At 45.1% G+C, this 12,235-nt stretch overlaps 1 protein-coding gene across 1 annotated transcript in view; it reads left to right on the top strand.

Moving 5' to 3' along the window:
* Positions 1 to 12,235, top strand: part of LOC147635822 (pentatricopeptide repeat-containing protein At4g21880, mitochondrial-like) — a 168,759-nt gene that overhangs the window by 43,511 nt on the left and 113,013 nt on the right. Inside the window, 4 exon segments of the mRNA XM_086801180.1 lie at positions 1,021 to 1,776; positions 1,988 to 2,155; positions 6,218 to 6,285; positions 6,373 to 6,489. Coding sequence (XP_086657306.1) covers positions 1,021 to 1,776; positions 1,988 to 2,155; positions 6,218 to 6,285; positions 6,373 to 6,489 — 1,109 coding nt within the window.

The raw sequence follows: 12,235 nt of genomic DNA, 5'->3' as shown, positions 1-12,235 counted from the left end.
ATTGGATTGGAGTTATACCCTGATGGTATGGGACATCAAGGTAAAGGTATGATGTATTTCATTATAAGTCATGTGTGCATCCCTTGGTCTCAGGGGTGGTCGGGTGGATGAGTTTATGCCTAATTTATGCATGTTTATGCATAACAAATAGGCGAACTGGGCAGCGAAGGGGCGAAAGAGAGGCGAACTGGCAGGCGAGCTGGGGGGAAAGCGGGCAGAGAGGCAAATAGGCGAACTGGGCGGCGAAGGGGCGAAAGCCTGGGGACAGAGAGGCGAACTGGCGAGCTGGGGGGGAAGCGGGCAGAGAGGCGAACTGGCAGGCGAGCTGGGGGGGAAGCGGGCAGAGAGGCGAACTGGCGAGAGAGAGAGAGAGAGAGAGAGAGAGAGAGATATTAACGTCTGCAAAAGGCCAAAATTGGTCTATGAGACAAACAAGTAGTACAATGATGTTCCTCCAGTCATCAAGAGGAAAATGTGGAGAGAGAGAGAGAGAGAGAGAAATGAAATGAAATGTTATATTAACGTCTTCAAAAGGCCAAAATGACCTATGAGACCAAAAGGTTACATCATATCCATGAGGTACATCATCCCGGGTACAAAATAGTAATAAAGAAAGATAACAAAAAATCTAGAACTTTAAAATCTGATCTAGGTACATGAGCAGAGAGCTCTCATATCACCCTAATACATCCCTCATGGGCCGCTGTGACATGGTGCTCAAGGTGGTAAAACTGAGCTGGTGTGAGAAGGTCCTGCGATGATGGCCCTCGCCCACGGCCACGCCACCACTGGTCCGTCGAAGTACAACCATCATGCAAAACATGGCATGCAACCAAAAAGACCAAGAATGACAACCACTTACTACAGAATAGCTATAAAAATTAAATAATTAATCCATCCAAACAGAGTATGTGTTGATGGTAAGGGGTGAAAATATGATTAAAAATGCAAACATGATGCAAATTTTATCGGACAGACTATGTATTGAAATGCAAACATGATGCAAATTTTATCTGACAGGCTATGTATTGGCAGCAGAAGGCGGTTTTATTTGCATGTGTTCAGCAGGCGACCAATCATTTATAAGACCCTTCTCATCGACTACAGTCTGTCTAGCTTCCTTACCAGATTCAAAATGGAGAAAGTTTTTTGATGGAACCTTGCAGCAATCACCCTCACTTACTTCTCTATCGACTGAGAAATCAGCCGGTTCTGCAACATTCTTGCTCAACATTTTTGAAAAAGCAGTGCACAATAAAGTGGCAAAGCCAGAAGCCCTGAAAGGTTTTTTAATTAAACAACAGGGCCAGGTTTCTGAGGATGATGGGCTGTTACAACTTTTTAGGCATCTAAGTAAGAAACTGGAGTTGGATCGGGCTGTGCTGTTGTGCAATAAGCTCCCCTCCAAGCGTCTCAAGAAGGGCTTTGACACACTTATCAATGTTCTGATAGAAAGAGCAGGTGAGGATGACACTGATCTCACCCATCAAGCTGTACTAGCAGATAAAGTAACTGAACTTCTTGAGCAGATGAAGGGCAAAGGTCATACTCCATCAGAAGCTACATGTCAAAGGTGGTTGAAGTGGCTTTCAGTCAAGGGGGATGTAACAAGGTTCCAAAAAAACCTACAATCAATAAAGGAGCAATTTCCAGATCTATTCGAACAGTTTGAATGCTCTGAAAGCATGGTTTTGTCTGAATCTGGAAATGCCGAAAACATGAAAATTTCTCATGCACACAAGCAAGCTGACGATGCAGAGTATGGTGCCTTTCTAGGTAATGTACAAACTTGTGAATGGAACCCTTTTTTGAGGTGCTTCTGCCATTTAAGGCTACCATCACTATCTTGCAATCTAAGACTTGGGGGATGAAACTTGTTGTTGGATGAATCTGTGACATTAATCATCAAGTAGTGAGCTTTAGAAGCGTTTTTTCTGAAGATGGTTCTATAATGAACAAGTTTAACTTGGGATTGTGTGTATTTCAGGAAACAACCACCCAACTTTAAGTGCAAATGATGTTTCAAAGCTTTTGGATGGAATAGATGTTTCACAAATTTCATGCAAGACAAGGTTGAACTTTATATTTCAGCGCCTTGGAAGGTTGGGGCATCAGAAAATAAGCGTAGACTATCTTGTTCATCTTCAGTCGAAAGGTAAAAACTCTAAATCTATTCTGCTATCTGATAAGAAATTGATTGCTCAGAGTCACTCTGTTGACAGGGTGACTGGGGGCATTGTCTTTTGATTTTCAAGCCTCTTGAATACTTTATTCAGCTAAGTGAACTGTAGAGTAAATGCTAACTTTTTTTTTTTTGGGGCTGCTTTGCCCATCTTCGCATGAGGAAATGATTAGTTTCACCATTATAATAGCTATTATCAATGAGGGGCATCAAATACCTCAAGGAACAGAAAAGATGGGTTCCACTACTTAACTTTTTTATTTGCGTTTCTAATAAAAACTCATTTTCTATGAGCGTCTAGCAACAAAGGCTTCTGCTGCTGATTTTGGCACTTTTGGGGATGACGAAGTTCTAATTTTTCACCAGAACCCTGTAAAGACAAACGAACATTGGCTTGGTTAATTGTTGCAATGTGCAAGTTCTTTTGCAGTTTATAGGCAATGTGCTTTAGCTCTTTTTGCTGCACTGTCCAGAAATAATTTTGACTCTTACAGATTTGCCAAAGGGCTGAAGTATCAAACTGTTGATAGTAGTAGAATGCTCGCATTGGCTTGGTTAATTGTTGCAATGTGCAAGTACATTTGCAGTTTATATGCAGTGTGCTTTAGCTCTTTTTGCTGCACTGTCCAGAAATAATTTTGACTCTTACACATTTGCCAAAAGGGCTGAAGTATCAAACTGTTGATAGTAGTAGAATGGTCACATGAGTGAGACTGGTGAGGTAGTTTTTTTGTCCTTACATACGGCAGGATATGCATTGACACATCCAATATTGTCAGATTTCTTATAGCTTCATCCTTTGCCTATCCATGCCATGAAAGGGAATTTTGTGGTAGGGTTGTTGAGCAGCCAGATTTTCTTGAATGATTGCATTTTTAAGATGGTAAATCGGTTGAGTGAAAACAAATTCACTTCATTTGTTGCAATGATGTAGAGGACTCGGTGAGATTGTGTGAGCAAGTAAGCTGTTCCAAATTCGTGGGTAGTCAAGAAAATGATGCCATACAAACATGCAAGGTTAACAGGCTACCTTTGGGAAGTCTTCTGCTATAATTTGGGGACTAAGGTTCATGTCAATCCTGCTTTACCCCTTGAGACCATTGACTGAATAAAAGCTTGAACACATGACCACTGTTTTGGTGTTTATTGTTTGGAGAGCACATGACTCTTTTGAAGGAGTGCTTGTCTTTGGTGCAACATGCCATATGATTTTTTTTTCTGGTGGTAGATCCTTCTGAAAGTAATACAATGAGCCCACCCAAAGGTGGTGAGAATGCCCTGCGTAAGGTGGTTTTGGACTAGGTGCGATCTAGGGTGTGCAAGGGGGGTCGAACTCGGGACCTCCCCGCTCCCAAGCTGAAGACGCGACGGCCGCTACACTCCCATTGGCTGCTTTTATGAAATTTATACACTTTTTGATGGAGTTTATGGTGGTAAGGGAAGACTGAACACAAACCAGTATGGAGTCGACAAGCATGAGAGGAAAGAGGGCGATTGTCTTTATGTGAAGATTCAGAAGCAACGCCTTATGAAAATTTGTGAAGTTTCAGCCAAACTGGCGCCAAGGAGAAGAGTTCAATGATGTCACATTTGGCAGGCTCTACCAAGCCATTGGGGATGCAACCGATATTCTGTAAGGCCTATCTGTCTAAAGTGCAAGTGATTACAAAAGAGAAGATAGAAACGGAAAACTCAGAAAAGACACTTGTACACAGACACCTAATTCTACTACTGTGATGCATAAATTTTGGAGCAATAGCTCTATGTACAAACTTGCCAAAGGTAGCAGAGACTGAGCAGAAAGAAAACCGATCCGAATTTTCTGTAAGGCCTGGCTATCCTATTCTACCACTATTGCATAATTTTGGAGCAATAGCTGTATGTACAAGCCTGCCAAAGGTGGCCATGGCTGAGCTGAAAAGAAACTACTGAATTGATTTGCTATAGATTCTGGAAACAACCCAAGTCTGAGAAAACTCTGATGAATGGTGGTTGCTGCTGCTGTTTGGGCTAACTTGCTGCTGATTGCCCCTGCTGTAGGCTGCTGAGAAGCTGTGAGACAGGAGCTGCTAAGCAAGAGAGAAGATGGAGAGCGAGAGGGGAGGATGATGCCCTATGTGCTAGTTATCCTATGGTATGGCTGCAAAAAGGAGTTGCAGAACAAGGTAAGAGGGTCAGGGCTGCAAAGGAGATGCAGAACAAGGTAAGAGGGTCAGGGCTGCAAAGGAGATGCAGAACAAGGTAAGAGGGTCACGGCTGCCGACTAACAGTGGGCGGCCACATTTTCCCACTCAGGCCTAGACTCTACCCAGCTTGCCCGCCTTGCTGTCAAGTTAGGAGGATCAGAGCAGCTCTGACCACATTTTCCTACTTAGGCCTAGACTTTACCCAAATGACCCGCCTTGCTGCTGTTTGGTCCTGCCTGCTCAGCATCGAGTACACATGTATACTAGTAGTCTGCGAGGCCATGGCTGTCTGCCCAGCACTAGTCCCCGCTGCTGTGCTCCCATCTGCTGCCACCTGGTTATCCCAAGCAGACGGTCACTGACAGAGGCTGTCCACTGAAGCCTGAATGTTGTGCCTAGGTCCGGATTGGGACCAGATTGGAGGGGTGTGTCCCACATATTCCACCTGAGTAACTTAGTGGAGCATTATTGCTGGCTGAGACTTGGTTTCATCATCCACGATCAGGATGAGCAAGAGTTGGTGGTCTCACGAGGAGTTGGTTCTAGAGAACTTCATTTGCATCTGCTCAAGAGGGGAGCATGAAAGGAGAATGCGACGGTTCAGAATTTGTCAAATGTAGTCACGTAGAAAAGAGTGGGGAGAAGATGGGCAGCCTCAGCCAGGGTTAGTCTGATGCTAATCTCAGCCAATTGAGGAGTTGACAAACATGTACACATTTTTCCAGGGCACAATGGAAGGCGGTGTGCAAGGTGATAGCTTGCACTGCACGAGCTGTTTGGCAGGCAAACAGGTGCAAAATTGCCCTCTTAAGTAAAGGCTGGACAATCAGCCAGTTGTTCTCAAGTTGGTGGTACTGGTTAGGCAACCAATAGAAGTGCCGGCAGACCAGCAGACGAGGTTCTATAAAGACATGTCCCCATCCCTACCAGTTTACAAACTTTGTCTGAGCCACTAACATTGTGCAAGTTTAGCCTCCATGGCAGCAGACGCGCAGGATGAGCCCGGGGAGTAGTCCGGATTTCGCCACCAATTGCTGTAATGCTAGGTACTGTCACTTTGCCGCTTAGCCCTTTGTAATGGTTATTCAGCTCTTAATGCTGAATTTATAGTGATCTTTGTAAGCCTTCGAGTATTAAAGCTCTTTTAGCTCTTATACAATAAGTGCAAGATAGCCTCAAAAGTCATTAGTTTTAATCTGACATTTCAAGTGGTTATAAATCTTGTAGAAGAACCTACATGCTTTAGAACATTGCCTCCCCCTCTTTCCCCACCTGTGCCCCTGCCCCGGCTCTAGCTAAATCTAACATTCTCACCTTTTCTCAGTAAATAGACACTCATGGCACATGTCAAGCCCTTGGTCATCTTGTGGTTGCTCGTCTCATTGAAATTTGAGCTTGTGAGATAGACCAGGCCACTTCAATGAAAATATACATACCTTGTCTCTACTAGCTTTCCATAAATGAGGAAGTTAAATATCAAAGGCTATGGAAATGATCACAATCTTCTGAAAGAAACCTGACTGAACTTCAAGTTTGTTGTGCAAGCAAGATGTTTGTTGAGACCCTAAGTGACCCGTACTTATTTTCTATTAACTTGTGCGTATGTTCAGTTGCTTCACACAGAATGGAATGTTAGATCCATTCCTTTATGATGTTTAAATAGCATTGTAGAATGTACAGAAGTGATGGATGACACAAAAGCATTCTATTTTTTAGTCTCTCTCTCTTTATATATATATATATATATTTCGAGACATTTTTGATAAACATATTTGCATCACACAAACATCATTTGAATTAAAGTGCAATCTTTAGTTTGTTCTTTTTTTTGTTCAATCATTTGAAGCAGGAAAATTGAAGGGCGACTTGATGGGTTTAATCAATTCTTATGCAAAAGGACTTACTCAAACATGCCCAGTACGATCTCTCAAACATTAGCAAATGAAACATGGCTAAGCACATAATTACTTGTGTATGATGGCCTCATAGATTTGATTGTTTCAGAAATCGAGGGATATCAGAAAGGATGTTGAAGGTTTTAAGAAGATTAATGACTTGCTAAAGATAAGCACAACTACCTCCTTCAATATGTTAATTGGTCATTGTTGCAATCATGGCGAGGTATTTTCTTATCAATAACAATGTTATTACCTATGATTTTGGCCAATGTGAATTGGGCTTAAATGATTGTTGTGATTGTTTTTTGAACATAAAAGAAATGGATATATTTGTTAAGGAAACAAAATGTAATATGAGAGAGAGAGAGAGAAAGAAAGAAGAAAGAAGAAAGTTGTATTAATGTCTTCAAAAGGCCAAAATGACCTGTGAGACCAAAAGGTTACATCATATCCATGAGGTACATCATCCTGGGTACAAAACAGTAATAAAGAAAGATAACAAAAATCTAGAACTATAAAATCTGATCTAGGTACATGAGCATAGAGCTCTCATATCACCCTAATACATCCCTCATGGGCCGCTGTGACATGGTGCTCAAGGTGGTGAAACTGAGCTGGCGCGAGGTCCTGTGATGATGGGAGATGATGGCCCGGATCCTACTATGGTGGCGTGGCCGTGGGCGAGGGCCATGGGGTCTGGGGCGTCGAGCTCTGCATAACTTAGTGGCTCCGTCGAGTGTCACACCTCTCGGCCGAGCTCTTGCACTAGCTTGTGGTTTGGGTATGATGGGTGGATCGGCCCTCAGAGTGCTGATATGGAAGAAGTCGGTGAGAGCTCTTTGTGCTGGTCCTCAAGCAAGTACAGCTGATCTGGATCTCACTAAGGACTCCCTGTGTCTACGGAGCTCTAGAAGAAAAAGTCCCAAGCATCTTTGATCTGGGAAGTTCATGATCCTAGAAAGTGGTCCGAACCCGGCTCGGAAGAGGCAGTGGAACCTCCCCTGAATCTCATAGTATACAGGGCATCGGCATATGTAATGATCCTCTGTCTCGGGCTCTGTGTGACACAACTGGCGTATCCTGTCCTCTGGTGCGGCCGCCCTAGGCCCATATCTGGCAGTCTCCACTCTCAGCTGGTGGGACGAGGTGCGGATCTGGCCGATCGCACAGCTCACCCCAAAGGATAGGTGTGTGTCCATGTAGCGTGGGTGGATGATGAACCCATCCTCTGTCAGGCGTAGGAGGTGATCTCTGTAGAAGGCCAACTTCGCCCCAGTGGACGACTAGGTGAACTCCATGTCCTCTGAGTATCCAGTTTGACAATGTCCTTCCTGATAACCCTGTTCTGCTCTGTGCGGCTGAGAGCAAATGACGGGGCCTCTATGCTGTACTGGAACGGGGGCAGTGCCTCCATCTGCATACCGTGCATGCCAAACCAAGTGTCTACGTGTGCATACCAGCACTCTGTATCTCCCTCAAGTGTCAACTGTCTTGAAGACTCTAGGGTTAGCCGGGGGTATCTATTAAGTGGAAGCTCTCATAGCCTGTGCTAGTATGTCACTGTGTGGAATAGAGCCTCTGTCACTATCGATGCAGCCCCCATCTCTACCCGCACAATCTCATGTGGCAGTGATGGTTTACTCCTAATCATGCATAAGATCATCGCCACTAGGGGCCTCCCCATCGGCTTCTACCTATCATATACCTTCTCTATATCTGTCTCGGCCGGCTCTCTCCTTTGTCTCCTTCTGTGGCATAAGCTAGGACCCCAGATGGGGGCACCAACAGTAGTTCAGGTGTAACTAGAGTATCAAATAGCCAAAGCTTCGTCCTCGGCTCCTAAAACTGTATCTGTGAGCATTGCCTCTCTAGCAAGCCAAGGGCTGCATATCCCCTCATCAATCTAGCTTCGGCCACCTTCCGCATCGAAAACTGAGGTCCAGCAAAAGTGATCCCAAGGTATACATATGAGGTAACATACACCACAGGCTCTCCACTGTATGTAAACTGTACTGCAGATCTACTTTTCACTGTTAGGAGGTATTAAAGATCATGACCTTGGTCTTTCTAGGGTTCACAGTGAGGTCCCAGTCCTCGCAAAAAGCCCGTAATGCATCCGAATGCCTCTGTAGCCCCTCTGGTGAGAACAATATCATTTGCATACAAGAGGATCGGTATCAGGACTCCTGCCAAATGCGCTCCTGGTCCTCCCTGTATGTCTATGTAATCCGAGATTGAGTCACCTCCTGGAGCCCGTACTCTACCTGTGACTGTTTCATAGAGTGTAACGATCCCCCAAAGCATCTTTGCTGGCACTCCCATATCCCCCAAAGCATCGCATATCCTGTGGTCTCCTCATCAGTTTGGCCCGTGGGACGATATCAAAAGCTTTGTGGAAATCCGCAAAGCAGCAGTATATCTGATGCCCGTGAGCTCTCCCCTCAATGATCCCCTGTAGTGTAAAGATATATTTAGTGTGGAGTGCCCTCTCTTGAAGCCTGCCTGCCCCAGTGCTCTGGGTCTTTGCTCCTCAGACCATCTACTAAGCTCATGCTCCAAAATTAAACCATAAATCTTGGCCAAGGTGTGACCAATCATGATAGTCCTGTAGTTGTTGGGGTCCATAGGGTCACCTGATTTCAAGATAGGTACAATAGTATTCGATGACCAGCTAACGGGGAAGCCCTCACATAAAGCCCTGTTAAACATGTGAACCAGTAAAGGGGTTAGCGTGTCCCTAGCATGGGAGAAATGCTCGGTGAGGAGTCTAGCATGATCCTGTGCTCTCCCAGTCTGCATCGTGTCAATAGCATCTCTGACCATGCTGAGGTGAAAGAAGGAAGAGTGTGGGGGACGAGGTTCGGGTGGATGTGCGAGAGGTGACTTCTCGGGGACATGGTAGAGAGAGGTGGCATAGGTGTGGCAGGTGCTGGGTGAAGTAATCGGAGTTGGAAGGTGATGATCCTGGATGATCCTCCAGGCCTCCTTAGAGTCCCTTCCAAGAAATAGCTGGTATAGCTCTTGCTCAAGCTTGGCTAGGTAGGCTCTCTTCTTTCTCCGTGTGAGACGTCGAAAGATCACTCGCGCTTGCTAGTGAGTGGTGGATCCTAGCGCCATATCCCGATGTAGACGGGCTCGGGTATCACGACATTCCTTGTCGTACTAGGTATTCTGTGGGATAGTCCCTCTTGGTGATGTAGGGGTGGCTCTGGAGTGCGGAAAGGTGGTTGCAGCGGACGTATGGAGGGTGGCTGAGGGTAAGCTCATGGGATATGGTGGCTTGAGGTCGGAGAGGATGCGGTAGACGTGATTAGAATAGATGGAAGAGGTCTCTCTGGTGAAGTGGTATCTCGGACGGTGATGGGGCAAAGCAGGTGGTTGGATGGTGTATCGGCATGTGAGGGAGAAGGCTAGGTATGCATGGTCAGCTGCAACACCGATCAGGCGAACACCGATCAGGCGAGGAGAGATGGTAAACTTTGGAATGAGTGGGATTAGAGAGAGGGATCCCATTAGATTGTCCACTTTACTGGATCCATGTCCAAAGGGGTAGGAGGTGAGGGAGTTGGATCTAGGCCATCTAGCCAGGCCATTATAAATAGCTAGCCTATGAGCCGCGCCGAGGGCTAAGCGATACTCTCCATAGTTTGTGTGGGCTGCTGTATCCTGTGATGTCCGCTCCATATCCGGATTTCGTACGCATTGTGTCAATCTCTTGGTACATGGGATCATCTGTCTTAAAGAAGGGTACTTGTGCACCTGCGGTGTGGACATTGAAGTCTCCAGCCAGGGGATGTCCCCTAGACTGGAAAACTTCATAATGTCATCATAAAGGGGCAGGTACGGGGACTCTCCATGGGTGGCATATTTATAATTGGAGGGTGCAAAGTAGCACACTGCAAGGTAGATGTCTCGGGCCCCCTCTCTTTGGATCCTCACCTACAAAAACTATGCGGCCTCATCCCGTCTGACCATCTGTATCACATGTTGAACCTCCTCCCTGTATAGTAAAGCCACCCCTCCCGATCCCCGGGTACCCCCTACTGTGCGTGGGTGAACAGAATCCCATCTGTATCCTCTCACCTCTGGAAGCCGACTCCCCTGGCACTGATGTGTCTTTGTGTATAAGACCAAGTCTCTCCCTCTAAATGTCTTCTCGAACAGACTTGCATTTGTCCTCAAGGTGCCATTGCAGTTCCAAACCGCAATCTCTAGTTTGGTCTCATAGGTCTCGCACCGTTATTGGGCACGTTGCTGGGTGATGAGCACCCTCCCATCTCTGTACACTAAGTGTCTACTAAAGACTCAATGGGCCCTATGAGACCTATGAGACCAAAGTGATACAATAATGTCCATGGCATATCTCATCATGGAACGGAAAATAAAATACGACAAATCAAACTATCTCACTAGAATGATACAAAACTGTCCATGGAAATCTCATCATGGAATACAAGGAATATGATGTACGATCTAGGGTTTGCTGTGAGCTAGGCTATGGATGGTAGAACTCCATCGTGGAGTGTGCAAAGAGAGAGAGAGAGAGAAAAGAGAGAGATCTTAGAGAGAGAAAAACAATGCTCAATGTACTTGCACGACCCAATGTATTGCTTAATTATGAAAGTACACCAAGTGCATGCTTTTATAGGTTGCAAACCTTATCTTACGACTCGATCAAACATACTAGGTGAATAACACATGGCATGGCCATTGACATCACTGTTGACTTCACACACACATAATATCTTATCCACCTAAGGGTGGGTTCACACACATAAGCACACTGACACAATTGAGTGTTCACAGAGCTTTAGGGGCTATTCAAACACACACACACATACTAGTACACTCATAAGGAGTGTTTACATAGTTACACACTTCGGCTACATGCTCAGACTTAAGAATCCGTACAAAGATAAATGGCGGGACAACATATCTGGATACATCAGAGATCTAATCCCCATAGGATTGATACAAATCTTGGTTGGACGTTCCCTATCAAATGTTAGGCCAAGAGATCCTTGGTAGCAAAGAGTAGCCTAAAAGGAATCTCGCATAGGAGTGCAACACGATATTGGAGCACAATTATTATCACACACACGGGGTTATTACATCTCATTTTTTTTGGGGACTTCCTGTGCAGAGAACCCAAGACTCCTCACACACATAAACTTAAAATTTTATTCGAGGAAGAGGAATCCCCTCTCGCTTGAAAGAGTGTCGATGATGAGACACCTTTTATGGTGACGCGTGCATGACACGGCAATCCCGAGCTGAAGTGTGGATGATGAGGCACTTGATGGAACCCATGTCGATGAAGTCTTTGATATTGTGAAAGCATATGCTGATGTACAGGGGCTGAATTGGTGAGGCCCATGCCAAACTTCACACCCGAGGACACCCTGTAACTTGGTTGAACACAATGCTAATCAATACACTTAAATACACTAAGATTTGAAGGACACTTGCTCATATACGAGAAGTAAATTGCTGAATTGACAAGAGACACACAATGAGCCGGAACGGCCGACCCCTCCCTTGAGTAAATTGTATTACTATTGGAGAAATTCAATACATAGCTTCACGGGCATCCATTGCCAAATCCTCCATGCCAATGCATATGAAATTCAGCATTTAGAAAACAATGGTATATCGATGTAGATCACCAAGGAGCTGCCTTGATGCCCGGCCCGACTTCAGTGTCCGTATCCTCTACCATTGGCTCTATGTTCTACCAAGCAAGGTAGCAACATCTTCAAGAGCACATAGGACAAGAGAAATACTACACAGGGCGGCTAAACAAGGAGTCCTGCCCTTCTACTGAGTAAGTAATGACAACACATTGTCCAATTAGCTTTACCAGTCTTCATAGAAGTTGTTGCAAGTGGAAGCCTTCGCGTTGGAAGCTTTAGAAGTGTTGATATCTTCGATTTGCCGCAATCCTTCGCGACAAAAGTCTTCAAAAGGAT

This window comes from Cibotium barometz, chromosome 8 (genome assembly GCF_041138505.1).
Source record: "Cibotium barometz isolate CiBa-2024 chromosome 8, ASM4113850v1, whole genome shotgun sequence".
In the NCBI taxonomy this organism is placed as follows: Eukaryota; Viridiplantae; Streptophyta; class Polypodiopsida; order Cyatheales; family Cibotiaceae; genus Cibotium; species Cibotium barometz.
This window is presented reverse-complemented; position numbering and strand designations above follow the sequence as displayed.